The sequence below is a fragment of the Dromaius novaehollandiae genome, chromosome 1, assembly GCF_036370855.1.
Source record: "Dromaius novaehollandiae isolate bDroNov1 chromosome 1, bDroNov1.hap1, whole genome shotgun sequence".
Taxonomy (NCBI): domain Eukaryota; kingdom Metazoa; phylum Chordata; class Aves; order Casuariiformes; family Dromaiidae; genus Dromaius; species Dromaius novaehollandiae.
In genome coordinates, this window is record NC_088098.1 from 187,764,917 (window position 1) to 187,783,721 (window position 18,805).

General features: G+C 42.6%; 1 protein-coding gene across 1 annotated transcript; it reads right to left on the minus strand.

Annotated features, from left to right (window-relative positions):
- ESD (esterase D) lies at nt 1-18,206 on the minus strand. The gene is made up of 9 exons (XM_064504853.1): nt 18,053-18,206; nt 15,502-15,577; nt 12,476-12,564; nt 10,393-10,491; nt 7,545-7,669; nt 6,635-6,754; nt 4,723-4,821; nt 1,301-1,468; nt 1-225 (listed from the first exon to the last, which is right to left on the minus strand). The coding sequence occupies exons 2-9, from the start codon at nt 15,567-15,569 to the stop codon at nt 145-147; spliced, it is 849 nt and encodes a 282-aa protein (XP_064360923.1). The 5' UTR covers nt 15,570-15,577; nt 18,053-18,206; the 3' UTR covers nt 1-144.
- Nucleotides 18,207-18,805: the final 599 nt, after the last annotated feature.

The following is an 18,805-nucleotide window of genomic DNA, read 5'->3' on the forward strand; positions in this document are numbered from 1 at the left end:
TCAAATTAAGTAGGACTTTTATTTTATTAGCAGTACAATCAGAAGAGCTCCATTTTACAGACACTAATTCAGCAAATTATTTTTGTTTAGTTCACCCATACCCCTTCACTCATATTGGACAGAAGATGCTCCCATCCAAAGGGTTCAAGCATTAAGGTATTTTGCATGGTGTTTGATGTGATCATTGATAAATGTTGCAATGAAAAAATAGCTGTGATCATAACCCTAGAAAAGAATAAGACACAAAAAAAATCAGCAAATACATATAGTTCACGATAAAGCAATCATGCTACACTGTCTTTTCCAGGAAAGTTAATGAGTCTTTCTGTTTTGATCTCTGTTAAGAAATCAAAAATATCTGTATTATATATAAAATCTATTAAGCTTACTTAACTCAAAGACTAAGTATAGGTGAACCTTGGGAGGCTGAACAAACAGAATGTACCTTACACCAGTCTAGTCTGGGCGTGCAACTTAGAGACTGATAACAGCAAGCATTAGCTGTAGAGAAAACAGCTGCTCTCACTGGCATTATCCTACTGGAAAAATAGGGTGTATGGAGAACAGAGCCACAGTTTTGATTAATGCTCCAGCACTTCATTAGAAAGATGAAGAAATCTCTGGAACAGCTCAGTTTTGTTAGCACTAACGCTATCCTTTGGTGTAGGAGCATGTAAAAGCCCTTAAACTAAATCAGAGAGGATGATCTCTCTCACTCTCCATAACCAGGCTCCACCCTGGGTCTGGCTTGAAGTTGAGAGTTGCTTACAAAGAAAGTGCTATTCTGGGCCACTGCGATATAAGAAAGAGCAATCACCAGAGCCGTTAAATGAATCTAGTATTTCAATGCAATTCCACACCATTCCTGAATTACAAACGCATGCAAAATAGATCACAAAGTTTTACACTAAATGTAATACCCACCATACAGATAAAAAAAATTAGCAAAAGTATATTCATCATAATGCTCATACAGTGACTGTGATACCTATTACAAATAGTTAATGCTTCCTCTTTAGCCAACCACCAGCAAATGACCATCTAAGCATATCAGTTTGTTGTAACCAGAATCATGACCCCACCTAGTGGTCAAATGCAGTCGAATGTGATGGATATTGCACTCCTTACCCACTTGTTGGAGGGGAAAAATAACTGCTTGCCTTCCTCACTTGGCCAAGGACAGACTCACAGGTAAATAAGAGTGTACCCAGTGAACAGACAGCCTTCTGATTAGCTGCTGCATCCACTCAAAAATCACGAAGGATCAACCCAACAATCATGAATTGCAGAAGCAACTTGCCTGCTGCAGTCTAAAGACTACTGGGATTTTCCGCTCTGTGCAGGCAGCGATGAAGTTATCAGGCAGTAACTGGCCTGCTGATAGGAACTGGTCATCTTTGCCTTGATCAATCAAGATGTCCAGGCGGGAGTCTGGATAGGACTTCACGAGCTGTGTAGCATCATATGCCTGAAGAAATAAAGTTAAAAGAGAAACAGTATTGGATGCAAGAAAGTAGTTTCTAGCCTAATAATTACATATATTAGACTGGATCAAATTTACTGACTGCAAAAGAATGGCATATATGGGGTTTTGGGTGATACTATATACCAACCACATCAAGACCCCAAATTACAGTTTGGAAAAAAAAAATCAGGACCTCATACACTTCCCTATAGCATAGGTTGGAGGAAAAAGATAAAAAAAAAGAACAAATTCTGCTTAATGACAAAAGACTTGACTAAGACACGCTGGAATTCTCATGCTAGCAGCGATAACACATCTTTTAAAGATACAAATGGGATTTTCCTCACCCTAAAAGTTATGTCCAAGCAAAATACTGCATTAGGATTTCTTGACCACTCAGAAAGACCTTGACACAGGACAGGAGCTCCTGGAAGCTCAGGTATAAGCAGTCATGACCAATTACTATTGCTAACTGCAAAGAGATTTAACTAATACCCTGCCACTGCTGTGATCCAGGGTATAGCAATGCCATCAATCTCACCTTCTCTCCAGCTGTAGCAAGCTATATTCATGGTTTGGGTCTATCCTATGTCTTAAGTTGATTAGAAATCTAAGAATTTTTTTCTGTAGACCCTCTTGAACAAGATATCTGCCATACAGTGTCTGGTTCAGTAGTGGGATAGCACAGATGAGCCAGGCTGGTGCCTTCCCACCATGTGCTCTACATCAGGAGCTAAGCCAAGAAGCACATACAGACTCATACATGATCTGTCTTCAGGGATTGACTTTTAAAGCCAAACGCACTTTTGAATCAGGTTACAAGGGAGAAAAATTCAGACTGATGTAGGAAATGGAAACTAAGACTGTTTATATAAATTATGTATGCTCCCCAAGGTCATTGTGATATCACAGAGGGATCTTAAAAGACTGTGGAAAGCAGTTTATTAACAGCTATAAACATCTGTATTATGTGGAAGAAGTAGGATTTGGGGTATAAATCAAAGCTAGAAACTTAGTAAATGAAAGAGGCAAAAAATGAGAAAATTTTTACCAAGTTATACAAAAAAAATCTAGCCCAGAGTAATTATTTCAAGAGACACACCATCAATAACAATGCCAAAAAGATTAGTACATAAATATCTGTTCCACATTTGGAAAATAGCCAGCTGATGGATTCATATATTACAAAGATGAAATATCCTTTGTTCCTGAAGGAAAAAACATGGTGATGTTAAATTGCAGCTAGTAAAGCAAACAAAACAAGAGAAAAAACACCAAATGTGGATAATATGCATCCAAAAGTTAAAACAGAGCTGACTGAGCCAGTCTTTGTATTTCTGTATCTTCAAAATCTCTTTGACAACTAGGGAAATTCCAGACAACTGAAAAGTTATATTCATGTTTAAAAAAGGGCAAATGATATGATCTAGGTAATTACCATCTTGGCAATTTGACATCAGTTCTGGACAAAATGGAACATCCAGTACAGAGCAAAATGAATAAAGAATCAAAGAACAGGAAATATAATCAAGTACCAATTCATGTGCTTGTGCATGAACTAGATCCTACCGAAATAACTTGCTCCAAATAATTTGGGTCCTAAAGGTCAAGGCGCTGATGTAATGCACCTATGTTTAAGCAAGGCGTTTAACTTGGAATGTACCATAATAATTTGACCGAGAAAACCTGGCACAATAGAGAAACCAAAGTGGCACACACTGCATAAATCGAAGACTACTAACTGGCATGTCCCATAACATAATTGTAAATGGGGAATATGTTCCCAGTGGGGTCCTGTGCTTGGCACATGCTCAAAAAAAGGAAAAAAAGAAAAAGGAAATTCTTAAAAAAGAGCAGATGACAGCTGCTTAAGGCAGTGGAGAGGACAAGTCACCAATAGACAGCAAAATGCACAGCCCTACACGAAGGAACTGGAGCTAGGCTTTCCACATGCAGGACATCTCCAGATACAGAAACGATGCTGCAATGAACGTGGGAGCTTGTACTCAGCTGAATACTGTGGCCCTGGTGTAATATGATCCTTACACATATCAACTTAGCAATTTTAAGCAGCAATAGGGAGATCAGTGGTCGTACACCTGTGCCAGAAGCAGGTTTAAATCTGTTCCTGGTGCCTGTCATGGATATACTGGACTGGGCTTGCAGAAGAGCCTCAAAGTGAATTAAAGGTCCAAAAATGTGAGCTTTTTTAGCAAAATAAATTCATTATGCTTAAGTTTAACCAAGTTTAACTGGGGATTTATGACATTCTTCAGGTAACTGCATGGGAAATAGCAGTTTCATAATACAGGGCTTTTCAAAATCTACTAACAAAGCATACAGAAAATCCAGTGGCTGGAAAATATCATGCTCCAAAAATGATGCTTTTTTTTTTTAAATGTAGGAACTATCTGATTAACAATAGTGAAAGTAACTCATCCTCTCCATCTCTAAAATACTTAAAACAGAGCTGAATGTCTTCCTAAGAGAGGCTTTAATCGAGTTTACAAGGGATTTAATTGCAGTCTGTGTTTAGATATAGGGAAATCAGCGTACCTGGTCACCACAACCCTTCCTAACTTTTCAATCCAGGGATAAAATGCAATGTTTTTGCTGAGATTAAAAAAGCTGAAGGACTGCCCAAATAATACAGTAAAATGCACACAAACATTTTTATAACTCATATAAGACTATTTATTTCAATATCGGGGACTGGAGGCTAAAACCTAACTCAGTTTGGTTTAATCCTGTTCTACTGGATACTGATTTCCAAGTATCCAACGGGATCCTGTTTTAGCTGCATCTGACAGGCTGCTCCCGCAGATGCCATGAGGCTCATCAGTCTCCGACCAGTTTGGATCAGTCTCTTCTCTCAGGCTACTACAAGAAAACAGTTTTGTACACTGAGACTGTGAAGCAGACAGATTTTTGAGGGACATAGCTTAACTCTCTTCTAAACTGCTCACTGCTTTAGGGAAAAGCCTCAGACTGCTCATAATTTTTAAGATTTTCATAAAACAGGGAGGAGTTTACCATTGATTGATGAGAGCCTTTTATCTCATTACATTTGTTACAAGCACCACCAGGCAACAGCAAGTCATTCCCACACGGACAATGCTTACCAATGCTTAGGAGTTTAGCTGCACCGCAACATTAGCGCAGGGGCACTCCAGGGTTTTGTTCCAGACTCGCTGTGTAATGTATTTAGAGATAATTCATTCACAAGTTTTTAAAGGACTGTGAGTTCCAAAACATACCTCCCATTTACTTGTATCTGATCCCAGATATCCACCAAGGGCTTTCTTGCCCCACTGACACTGAATAGGGTTGCAGATAGGAGCAAACGCTGATACAGACTGTTCAGAAAGAAAGCGTAAGAACAATATGAATTAAGAAAAGTGATTTTTGATAACTAACAAGCAAACTAAAAGCATCTTCTGTTCTGAAGTTATCATTGCCAGAACCCAGGATTCCCCCACCAGCTGTCCCAGCTAGGTGCCCTAACCATTACACTACTTGTCTCTTATTTGTTCTCTCCAGCGCCATGTTTTTTTGCTTGCCTTTCTGCACAGCCACCAAGCTTCAAAAGGAAGGGCTAGATGCTCCATTCCTTCCCTCACAGGGAGATGTTGGCTTGAATTCCCTTAAGCAGAGGAGAAGCACCTTAAGACTGTTACTGTCAGGTCAGCATGGTCAGAACATGGGACTATTTCACTCCCAACCAGATTGTGGCATGGCTTTAGAAAGGACTAAGGCATGGCACTGACCAGCCAGTCTGAGTATGCAACAGCATCTCATGAATTTAGACATCTCCAGGATTAGAGGTCAAGAAAAGTGCAGTTCAGATCACAACACTGAGCGCTGGTGTCGGAAATTTAAGCCCTATTTTAGGTTTCCACATCCTTCTTTTGGATTTGGCCCTCAGACCTTCTATATTTCCATTCTTACGTCTTTTAGGAAAAAGCAACAAATAACCTGAGTCACTGACTCTTCTCTTGGATTTTGGTACTTTAAATTTAATTTTTATTTCTTTCATATAATACAGTTAACACTTAAAGGTCAACAGTGAAAATGAAAATCTCTGAGCTACTGGCTCCAAATAATAAGAAGGAGATACCAAAGTAAAGCTTTATCTTACATTCAACTGTCTAATAAAGCCAAGCCAATGTCACTGAACAAAAGTTATGCTATTTTCAAAAATGCAGTTGCTATGAGAGCCAGACCCTTTAAGAAATGACAGTATAGAGAACAGTACTTAGTTAAATAAACCAGCGAGATTCAGGAAGTATGCAGCTGACCACAAAGTGCAGGGACAAGACAGCCTGTGAAAGGACAGATCTGCAAAGGCAGACTCCTTCATCTCTCAGTAAACACCAACACCTGAGTCTCTCTCAGAAACACAGTATGACACAAGTACATCTCCAAAGAGAACAACAAAGTTTCCTTCAACTCTCATGAGTATAAGGAGAATCAGTTACAGCATGTTTGATTTAGGTTCAAGCAGAACACAAATGAATGCAACTTCAGATGTCTTGAATGCTCCAAAAATCAATCTTCAAGAAAGTTGCACTCCAAGTCCCGGAAAAGATAAAAAAAAAAAAAAAAGGGGGGGGGGGGGGAAGAAGCCCAGACGCTACTTTGAGTGCGGTTCAGGTAAGCTGTCCTTACAGTTACATTTGCTAGCAGCTGGAGTTAATATATTCTGCAGTAAATTTTAAGCAGACATATGTGTAATAGTGGTGAATATGTTTGCTGGTAATAAAAGCTCCAAAACAAACAAGACAAGATTTGAAAAGGTATAGCAAGTCACATAACCAGATTTCTAGACAATGTTAGCAGTATGAATTAACACCAGAGCTAAAGGGAACTTGTTTAACAGTAAAGTTGGTTTGGAAGAGTTGGTTTTGATCATCCAGAAGAAATATAACTTTTCTCAACTTTTAAAATTTGCAGGTTTTTAATTTTAGTGATGTCAAATACTCACACTTTCCAGAGTGGGATTTCTAACAATGTTCCACAATATAATACTAGATATACAATATAATATTAGATACCAATTATTTCTATATTCAAGGCTGTAACAGAACTTAGTACTACATCTGACTCTTCACTTCTACAGAAATCTGTATAAACTTCAGTATACCTCATATAAGCTTTAGTGTATCTTACTTTGTACTTTCCAGGATTCTTCAAAGTAAGAATCAGAGCTCCATGGCCTCCCATGGAATGTCCAAATATAGACATCCGTTCAGGGTCAGTTGGAAAACTGGCATTTATTAGTTTAGGCAACTGAAAAGAAACAACAGTGGAATAAAAAAGTTAAAGCAATTTGAGTATGTTTATACAAATAATTACACAAATGACTATTTATTTTAATTACAGGAAAACCACTGAGACCAAAGACACATCTTTGATTCTAATCCGACATCTGTGATCAGGGCTTGAAAGCAACCTGAACAGGACTGTAAAAACAATAGGAAACATTTCACCTGATAATACATAATTTTAAGTATTTTTGTAGAGATCTATCATAACTCTATAACACAGGATGCTGGCATTTCCTCATAACATAGTCTCATTTTAACAGATCCCCAAATATGTATGTGCCCCCATAAGTCAGCAGAATGCCAAGCTATTTTTTGGAAATCATTTGCTCCCTATATTCCCATCAACATTAGTTTTAATCTAGATCACACAAACCACACACACAGTAGATTAATCTACTCACCTTTCTAATACATTTCTCAAGGATTTTGTTTTACAACCACTCAAACAAAAAAAAAATAAAACAATCCCCCTTCTCCCCCTTCCCAAGACAGCTAGTGAAAACAGGCTAAACAAGCAAGGCAACTGATGTACTATTGCAGTGAGGTGCTGTGGATTGTTTCAAAAGCAGCAGAACAGAGGTTTTATGAGAGCAGAGATTGCAAAACTAACAAATCAAGATTAGAAGTGTGTATCAACACTGTGGCAACTCAGGCAGAAAAGCTGCCAAAAGCAAGCTTTGGTGCTTGGGTGCTGAACTGCCCCCATCTTTAGCACACCCAAAATATATCGTAGAACCCAGCAGCAAAGTTACCTCATCCTTTATGTAGGAATACATTCTATAGTTTGTTTTCCAAGGTTCTTCAGTGGCATCCACATAAAAACCAGCACCAGTGCCAAAATCCCAGCTTTCATCTTCTCCTTCAACATTGCAGCCGCCTACCAAGAAAAGTGATTCTATAATTACTGTCTTATCTTTATCAGACATTCAGAATTGGAGAATCTGTCACATAAATCAGAGACCTAGGACAAGTTTCTCAATCACTCTGTCTCTACCTTTCCAACCTATAGGACAACTCAGATTTTCATGGGTATTTTCAAGTCAAAGTTCTGACTTGTTTCAGTACCCCCTCACATAAATACAAATAACTGCAACACACTTAACTCTCCTAAATTAATTCTGCAAATTTTTGTCCAATTTACCTGTGGGCTTACTCCAGTTTTCACTTACTAATCAGTGTTTTATTTACTATACAATGATTAGTAAATTGCTTATTGCCAGTGCAATAAGCTACCAGGTTATTTCAACCATACCCTATCAGACCTCACCCCATCAAGTACAGGACACTACATGAAAAACAGAAACACTAGAGAATTTTCTTCCCCCAGAAGAACAGAACCATATATCACCAAATGGTTTGCCCAGATCAGTTTTATGTGCTTCAGATAGTATCTCCTACTGCTCCCCTTTTAAGATTCCACAATATACCGTTCACTGTCCATATCGTTTTGTAAGTACATAACTCTACCTTTTCTGCAGTTCATTTCATTGCTACCTAAAACTCTTCATAAAACCCAAGCAGTTTCTTCTTCGAATTACTGCAGAGTTGTATCTTCCTTCCCAAGGCTACACTTTCAAACTAAACTGGCAGATGTCTCCTTGAAAGTCAGTCCATCCCATCCAGTGTTCTCCAGTTCTCCCTTTGATTTGCCTTGATTTACAGCTTGCTTTTTAGCTTGGTTTTCAGAACAGAATGTAATATTTTAAGGTGTATGTGACAGAAAATAATGGCCTCCCTTTCTCCAAAATGTTCCCAGTTTTTGCTAGCCAAAATTACACAGGCATTCACAAATGTCAGATTACACTGCAGACCCACGTGTAATTTGAGATAATCTCTGACAATTTGTGCAAAGATACCTACCACCCTGTCACAGCGTGGAATCAGATTTTTACAAGGATCAAAGCTGAGTTTGCTCCAGTGATGTGCCCTTGAACACTAAGTGATTCTGTAACTGAACAGTCCAGCAGTCACAGAGACTGTGGGCGCTTACACAACATGCTGGATATAAAAAGCCCCTTATCTTCAGTCCCTTGGAAATAGACGAAAACTAAGCAAGTCCTGTCAGACAATGATGGCAACACTGATTTTGCTGAAAGAAACTTAAGGGAAATCCTGAAAAAGTAAACTCGAAAAGAAACCAGCAAAGGACTGTTCAGCATACTTGCCTGGTGAAGTAAACCCCAACATGAAAGACAGGTACACTATCAGAGCCTGAGGGACACTCTATAACTTCAAGTGTTTCACATTTTCCTACAGTCCTTTTCCTTGTCTATATACAGCCCCTTGCTCCTAGAAGGTAAATCTTATGTAATCATAACTGCAATTAAAAAAGCACATACATCCTCAGCATTTTCTCTAAATATGCCCAGATCCCTTCACCTGTCATTTTATTTGAACTGTTCTTTGCTTCTTTCTCCAGATAGCTCAAACAATGCAAGAATATCTGGGGTCTCTGAGCTAAAATCTGAGAGTATAATTTGAAACACATACTCAGATTCACCTAAGCAGCTGAGCAAATCCTGATGCCTTATTAGACTAGACGGCAAGAGAGAAACTGCAAAGATTTTAAAAGGAAATGGATAATGCTACAATAGTTAGATACCCACGGAGACAATGTACATAGAGAACACAAAAACAAGCCCCAATACCCAAGGGTAATTCTAATCCTGACATAACGCAATCTGAACAATGCAAAGTTTAGCTGCACATCTACACGAGTTTTGCTCTTCTGCCTCTCTTCTTCATTGGAAATACACATTTCTGTTCTTCGGCCTAACACAACTTCAAAACCTAGGTATGAAAAACCTTTTCTGGAAACAACATCCATTCATTCCCATACTAACTGTGTTCATATCTGATGCACTAAAGCTTGGAAAATATGAGAAGAGTGCCATATTTGTATATAGCACTCATTAGACTTTAGCAGAATCCAGCAAATACTCAACATAATACACCGAATTCTCAAAAGACTGTATATCCAGTACTTGGGTGGGTCTAGTAGACGCATCATTTTCAGGTTTCCCAAACTACATATAAGCTCAGCTTTATACAACTAACATCACATCATTTATTAAAAGCTCTTTACCAGCCACCTATTGAAACCTCAGGGGGGAAGGGGTTTTGGTTTGCTTTAGACTTTTCTAAGCGATTAAATCCTCTGAAGACATGTACTTAATAGGCTTCAGAAGACACAATACAATAAACAGTAAACATTACAGCTTTGTGTGACAACACAGTTCTGTGTTTTTAAGGTGTCAGGAAGCCACAAAGTGCAAGCCCGTGTCTCTGGTAATACCAGCTACTTGTCTTCCTTCTCTCCCCATTCCCCAGTCCTCCTCTGTGCTAAACTCTGCAACCCCTTTGTTCTCGTTTTAGGGCCATCACAATAAAAAAGTGTTTCAAGTGTTAAGTCTTCAATAACAGGTTATTAAGAATATGGATGACATAACCCAGCAAATAATGTAAGATATAAAGGTGAAGCCATATTCTGACTCAGATGGGCAATACACTTTGTAGTAAACTGCAGCAACTCATTCTTTGAGGATAAAGACAGTGAAGTTCAGTATAAAGACTTTTATCGTATCTTGCACAAAAACTTACGTGGGCTTGTATCTGGCGCAACTACAATAAGGCCGTGTTCAGCTGCAGCTTGATGAAAACCAGCTTTCGTTATAAAATTCTGTTCCGTGCAAGTTAATCCTAGGCAAAAGAAATATGATGGTTACATACTGCTCACAGCATTCCAGTTTACAAAACCTAGCTTTTCTATCAGAAAAGCTTTTGAGAAGTATGAGGGATTTCTATTTCCATAAACATTAAAAAGTCCTTTTTTTCAGTTCAACAGTGTTTAATAATCCACAGATACAGATACAGTTGCACTTTCATTTAGTCACAGCAATATCTGATCAAAAGCTGGTCAATCTGTATTCTGCACCCAGACAGCCACTCAAATACCTGCTCATGCCACATATGCAGTTTCCTCAAGTACTGCAATATTTAAGAAAGGCACCACTGGATAGTCAATATGGAATAAAGATACTACTGGCAGAAATAACATCCCGAACTTTTGAAATCTAACCCTGCAACCACATTTTTCTGTCTACTGCCATTTCAGCTAGCTATCTCCACTACAGAATTCTACATGCGGTCTGATACATCTTACATCCTTTAAACAAAATGAAGGCCCATAGCACTCTGACTCCCAGATCCACAGCAATCTGTGTCTTTTGCACTGCAGCAGGTCTGAAACTGAAGTCCAATTGCAAATACAATATTGCAGACCAATATTTCAATTATTCTTCATTGTGCCTGTTCAGATTATTATTTGAGGCTACTGATCATAATTTTCTCTGAAGGAAAGCTGCAGATAACCTCATCTAACAGACATACTTGCCAAGACAGCACACTTCAGTTTTGAAAAATGAAAGTGCTGTATGATTCAGAGCTCTTCAAACAATTTTGATGCTTCCTACTTCAATGGTAAACATTTTTCCCTAGCCTGGTGTCATTCTACAATCACACCTACCAGCTATTCTGTAAAATGAATGCATATAAAAAATACAGTCTCCACACTACCAGTCAATTCTCCAACTTTTTTTAACACAAGCTTCAATAAAACTAGCTACTTCGAAAACTACAGAAGGAAAATCGCTTCTGCTTTGAATTTTGAATATAGAAAAGAGGATGCAAGTAATCATTCCTGATAGCCATCACCAACATAAACCCGGTGATTTTGAAAGCAGTGCTCTTACATTAGCTCTACACTTTCAGAGTTCGACCCAGCTCTGTGGGATATGACAAGCACAGGGCAGAGGAATAAAACCAAGATAACTGGGAGTCACGTCTGCACGTGCAGTCTCATCCCTGCTCACCTTACGCCCAGCAAGACAGGATGGATAGGACATCATGGAAGCTGGACAGGAGGAAGAGAAACATTGCTGCAGACTAGAAAACTTTACTACTGCTGCGCCGCCCTCTTCTGCCCTCGATACTTGCTGATTCCACGCTCTTACCTCACTCTAGATCTGCTCGGTCTAAGCCAGCTAACAGCACCTCCCTTTGCAAGTTCATCAAATGCTCCCTGCAAAACTCAGGATGTGGTAGGGTACAAAAGACAAATCTGCTGGCTCCCCTGGGCTAGATTTTGCACCTACCCTATTAGCTGAATATAGAGAAAGAGAAGCAGGAGGTATCCCAAGAGAAGGCCTGTTAGGAAAACCCTTTATATATACATGTGTGTGTGTATATATATAAAAATATATATATAAAAAATATTATATATACATACACATATATACGTACATACGTTTACATTTATTTAATAGACACAGCAAATCTTTAAAAAAACTTCAAGTCATTCATATACCATATCCTAAAACTATTCAACTACAGTCCCTTCTGTGCATGACTTCTACATCCAGCAGGATTTAGACTGGAGAAAATTCACACGCCTTCTTGATTTTTGTACACAAAAAGACACAAATCTGAAGGCCTGGCCCACTGAGGCCAGGTGAATGCAACGTCATCACAATATACACAAGGGGTGGGAGTGTGTCCCAGAAGCTGATCTTCAACAGAATGCAAGAGCTGCCACTGAAGTATCTCTGTCTCAAGTTTTAGTAACTGTAGCAGCGGATCTTAAATATGCTTTCTTTTTTCAAGTCCTAAAATTTATGTTACTTACCTGAGAGCCAATACAGCACAGGACACTTTCCAGTTTCTGCTTTTGGAGGCAAGTAGATTCCAAATTTCATTTTGCATTTTAGCTCTGTACTGCAGCGATAAAATATGCCCAGTTAGCACTACTACTTAACTAACAAGGTTGTTAACATTAAAAAAGGAAAGTTCAATCAATGCATTTTGAGAATATAAGCAGCCCTAAGAGAGAGATATGGTCAGTGAATTATAAGAAGTTAAATAAAATGAAAAAAAATTTAAACTTAGCTTTAGCCTCTTGACTTGACAACAGCTAACCTTCCTATATTTTTTTAAATATACTAAAACCAGACACTTACAAATAAGCCATATTTTTGCAGTGTTGCTAACAGGGAACAGCTTGAAAATCGAATTTTGAACTCCAGCAATATTTAATTTGAACCTTGCATATTAAATTGTAAAGTAATTTTTACTGAAGAACATCTAACGGCTTATAAAATGTACACTCCACACCATGCCCCACCAAGAGTGAGTGTTTTCCGTCTGCTAAACCTATAAACTAACCGATTGCCTAATTTATACTGAAGTCCAAAACTGCCAATAAAGCTTATCTGAGCATAAATAATAATTTTTTTGATCAGAAATAAAAAAATGAATGCTTCCCTTTTCACCCTCATTGAACAAGAAGATTATATCTATTGCCTTTGTCTGCACAGAGCATTTCTTAAGAGTGCATAAAAATGAAATATCCACTAGAGTGGACAGAGCTTTGTACACACAGCAGATCTCTGTGCTGCAAACAAGGCAACCCAAAGCAATGGAGCTTCATCCTAAAAGTGAAAATACTGCCTTCCAGTCACAGATCTGCAGCAGTAAATATATTAAACATGTTAAACATTAACACAAAAATACAACATAGTGTAGAGAACCGGTTCTCTACATGCGGTTTTGTCTCGACATTGCTGCTGCTGCTGCAAAGCCGCTGCTGCCAAGGCGTGTCGGGCAGTGCTGCGCCGGCACCCCGGGGAGCCGTCCGCGAGGTAAACAACCTCGTGCACCTGCACGAGGTAAAAAGGGTGCGAAAAGGGCAGAAGGTCACCTCTAGGGCACGAACCGCATGTACTCATTTGCCATCTGCGCATGAGCAGGAGACCCCCAGATGCCCCAGCCCGTTTCTGGAAGGTTCCGAGAGGGCGGACTGCGCATGACAGTTAATCTGCATGGGAAGCGAGGAAGCATCTCCCAGAGGTGGGGCAAGAACCTATAAAAACTGCAGACTGTGTGACTGGGGCGGGGGGGGGTTTGCTTGCGACGACTGAGGAACTCGAGCGGAGTCAGTGGAACCAGACGGGAGCTTCCCGCCGCTGCCCCCCACGCCACCGAGACTCCCAAGAGAAGAGGACCAACGGGATGCCGCTGGATCCACGGGTGGTGATATCTATCTTTCTCTCTCTCTCTCTCTGTCTTCCCCTTTTCCTCTCTTTTTCCTAAACGTGTGACGCGGGACGTGTCTAGTTAGTTGATTCCATTTTGCCCAATGAAATCTTAAAACTGGTTGGCTGGTGTCGTTTCACCTTAATTCAGTCCAAGGGCATCACGAACTTGGTCGTTTGGCCCCAAGGGGAGGGAGGTCATCCTGAACGACTCCCTTCGGGCCGCGACACTATCGACAGGGCTCGATATCGATTATCGATATCGAACCCTGTCGAGAGGCCCGAAATCCGCTGGTTTTCCGCAGGCATGCCTAGCTTTTGCTCTGGGGCCGAGGGGTCTCTGGGGAGGCGCCGCAGCCCATCAACACGGACCGTTTTTCACACCGACGGGCCTTGCCGAGTGTGGATTTCCCCACCGATCGCTGGGGCACCACGTGCACAGCCCTCGATCCCTCTCGGTATGCATCGATAGCTCTCGATCTCAAGAGGCCTCGAGGCCTGTGGATTTCCGTAGCTCCTTACAGGGATGCCCAGCACTGGGTGCTGACAGTTATGGCAAAGTGTGGAGATGGATGCTGGCCGGTAGCCCTCGATGCTGCTGGCTGTCGACAGGCATCTGTGGCTTTTGCTGTGGGGCCAATTTTGCTCGTGGGAGCCATGGCAGGGGATCGATATCGAGCGCTCTCCATATTGAGCGGCATCGATGCCTGTCCAATTCCAGACCTATCTGTAGAGGACCGGTTCTCTACATGCGGTTTTGTCTCGACATTGCTGCTGCTGCTGCTGCAAAGCCGCTGCTGCCAAGGCGTGTCGGGCAGTGCTGCGCCAGCACCCCGGGGAGCCGTCCGCGAGGTAAACAACCTCGTGCACCTGCACGAGGTAAAAAGGGTGCGAAAAGGGCAGAAGGTCATCTCTAGGGCACGAACCGCATGTACTCATTTGCCATCTGCGCATGAGCAGGAGACCCCCAGATGCCCCAGCCCGTTTCTGGAAGGTTCCGAGAGGGCGGACTGCGCATGACAGTTAATCTGCATGGGAAGCGAGGAAGCATCTCCCAGAGGTGGGGCAAGAACCTATAAAAACTGCAGACTGTGTGACTGGGGCAGGGGGGGTTTGCTTGCGACGACTGAGGAACTCGAGCGGAGTCAGCGGAACCAGACGGGAGCTTCCCGCCGCTGCCCCCCACGCCACCGAGACTCCCAAGAGAAGAGGACCAACGGGATGCCGCTGGATCCACGGGTGGTGATATCTATCTTTCTCTCTCTGTCTTCCCCTTTTCCTCTCTTTTTCCTAAACGTGTGACGCGGGACGTGTCTAGTTAGTTGATTCCATTTTGCCCAAAGAAATCTTAAAACTGGTTGGCTGGTGTCGTTTCACCTTAATTCAGTCCAAGGGCATCACGAACTTAGTCGTTTGGCCCCAAGGGGAGGGAGGTCGTCCTGAACGACTCCCTTCGGGCCGCGACACATAGCCAAAATATTAGTAGTAGACAACATTCCTTGCCTAAGTATAGATACTAGTGAGACCAAACACTATTTTCCTGTAGACTCAGGGCACTGACAGCAATACTGTGGATTCACTACTTCATGCTAAACTTTTAAATTGTTTTCATAACATTTACCTGTCATGTTCAAACACCTTCTGGAAACCCTCAAAGCATCTGTTGCTGGAAACCTGTTTCAGTGCCATGGCTTTAACTGTTAAAAAAAGGGCAAGTTAAATTTGAAAATACATGTTCCAGGACTTACTTTATAGTAAGTAATGGGAACAGAAAAGTTAAATACAACTTAAAGCATCTTTGTTTAATATCACAGTTTCTCAGAATAAAGTATCTCCTGCAAGCATTTTATGATCTTTCATTAACTACTTCCCTATATTAGCGTCAGCTTGATCGCTGTCCTGCTGCAAAACTCTGCAGTGGCTAACATAGATTATGTCAGAAGCATGCAGAATAAAGCTTAAATTGAGCGTGGATGTACACGAGAAGACGGGGGGGTAGGTGCTGTGAGAAAGGAACTCCTGGGAGCAGACCTGACAAAGCCTGCTTTCCCACAGACCTACATCTCCAGTCCTCTCCACCTCTGCAGTAATCTTAGCTCTCTCCTTTTGCAGTAGTAGTACTGGCTGACAAGAAACACCATGTGGCTAGTCTGGAGCAGCACGTGCCAAGCGGCCAGCCTGCTACCTCCACGATGAACATGCAGGAGATAAACTTATCCTGCCTTTCCTTCCTGGTGCATGCCAGTACCCATCCACTAATTATCACAATATTGAAGACTGTAACCATCTTTGGTATTTTTTTTCAGATTGGGCAGAAATTAGTTACTTTGCTTTAAAAATCTGCATGACAGCAGAAACACAGACCTCCAACAGATGAAGGTGGCTTTTTCCCATGGAAAACAAAATGAAAAATACAAGCAAGGACAGAGTTATGGAAGTTTTAAAATAGCTGGTGACAGACTTGTAGTGAACTTGCTACAGAAAAGAAACCAGTTGTTACAAGACAACCGGGGAAGCTCAGAAAGAATGTCTGAACTAGGTAGATTAGGATAACTTCTATCTCTCTTTTCTAAAAAGAAGCATTCTTTAATCAAGGGCATCCTAGAACTGCTAAAGCCTTAAAAGAAACATTAAATCAAAATGTTTTATTTCTAAGTAAGTAATGCCAATCTGGCAAAAGAATTGCAGGTCCATGTATCCTTAACTGAAGATCTTGGGACTTGAACTGTAAATTATTGAACTGAAGCTGTCTAGAGGTAGCCACTTAGATAAAACTTGCTTAGCATGAGTAGCTAAATTTGCTGAAGCCTTAGGCCGCACTCCTAGTTCAGTAAGAAAGGGCCCCAGAACTGGTGCAGGCTGGAAAGATAAGGGAGTTAGTTACAAGCAGTCTGTATTCCTGTGCCCCACACTCCGAAAGGGAGGATGTCAAGGCTTTGAAATAAGGCCTGCTTGGGCGCCAGGACCTTGGGAAACAAAGCCTCCTCTCACTGCTGAAACAATGTTCAAGACCTTGGGAGATAACACCTACTGTCCCTGCTGGGGCAGTGTTAATTGCTGGAATTACTATCTCCTCCTCGTCAGGACCTTGAGAGACAGGGGTGGGACCCAGGGAATGAAGAAATCACTAACCAATCAGTGTAAAAGGGAAAACTGCAAATCTGGCAATTTGTTTGTATAAATGCTACTTGAAAAGTTGGAGGGCTGTGCTTGATTTGTGGGAAACCACCGAGCACCCAGGCTTGCGCAACTCTGAAATAAATAAGCAAATATCTCTCTTAAGTGTGTAATTATTGGCTTATTGCACACCGGGCAACGAATCCACTTTTCGGACAACACAGTGAAGGGTCACATAAATGGAAACACTGTTAGTTTTCATCGGCAGTAAGGCCAACTAGGCAGCTGAAAGAGGAGGAGGACTGGTGGGAAGGCATTCAAGAACATCCCGATGACGAACTGCGTAACTTAAGAGTAGGTAATAAATGTCAAAATGAAACTGTTCTTTCCCTCATAATTGTCCACTCTTATGGTCAACCAGAAAAGAAAACACATGCACCGCGGACCTCCTTCAGGGCCTGCTTATTTTACCATCCCACCGGGGCTGGAGTTTGAAAGAGTCTGCTAGGAAGCACATTATATCCATCTCAATAACAACATTTTAAAGAGTACCACCCCTGCCCACTCTCTCTTCACTACTGAATTTAAGGGGAAAAAAAAAAACATTTTCAAGGGAGCCCTGAGGCCGTCTTTCAGGGCCTTTATGTAAAAGGGTTTTACCCTTTGGGAAGTTCTGGTGCTACCAATAGCTGTTGTGGTGGGAGAGGTGCCCGTCACCCAAGGGCTCCGGGACCCAGCTCCACTGCAGCCCCCTCTGCCCCCCAGGCCCCTCCACCCTGAAAGGTCAAGCTCCTTCCCAGACAGCGACACCGGCTGACCCCGGCGGCCGAGAAGGGCCGGCGGCGGCCCGCGCCGCCTCACACTGCTGTTTCTGGCCCAAATGCACGCGCAGCCAGGCCCCCCGCCGCCGGCGCCCCCTTCTGCTTAGTATTTACTGTCCCTCCCGCTCGGGTATTCACAGACCGCGCCCCCGCAGCCTCCCCCCGGCCGGGCCGCACGCCACCGCCGCCCTCCCCGCGGGGAGGCCCCGGGCTGCCCGCCGCCCGCTCCCTTACCTCGGCGGCGCGGCGCGGCGGGGCCGAGAGGCGGACGGCGCGGGGCGGCCCTAGGGCCGGGCGTCGCCTGCTGCCGCCCCGCCTGCGCGCTGCGCCCGCCCCGCTCCCGACGGCCCCCCTCAGCGCCCCGCCGCCATCAGCCCGTTCGCTTCTCCTCGTAGGGCCGGCATTAACCCGTTCGCTTCTCCTCCGGGCCCCGCCGCCCTCCCCGCTCGCTTCCCCACACAGCGCCGCCATCTCCCCGCTCGCTTTCCCTCACGGCCCAGCCGCCATTTCCCCGCCCCTCACGGCCCCCCGGGAGCCATCTAGAAAGACGGGGGCGGCGGTAAGGAGGAGGAGGAAGGTTCCTGTCGCCATTAAGGCAGAAACCGGTGCTCCTCCCCCCTCATCCTTGCTGCAGGTTTGCGTAGGGAGAGCGTAAACTTCAGCAGTCTCAGAGAAAAGGGGCTTTTGCTTTTTGCGTCAAGGGAAAACAGCCAGCTTAGGCCAAATGGGTGATCTGAGATAACCTGGCAAAAATGGTTGGGCTTTTTGAAGCGCGGCTTCTCCGCTAGGAGGGCTGAGGGGAGGGTAGTGCCTGCGAGAGGCTGCATGTGCTGCTGTCCTATTCTTCGGGCTCTTTTTGGCTCTTGTTTTATTTACTTTTGGAGGAGAACGTGCATGGCCTTGCCACGTTTGTGTTGCAGTATTGCAGGGGCTGCCTGTCTCTAGATCTGAAGAGGAAGAAAACCTGTAGCTGTGAAATGAAAAAAA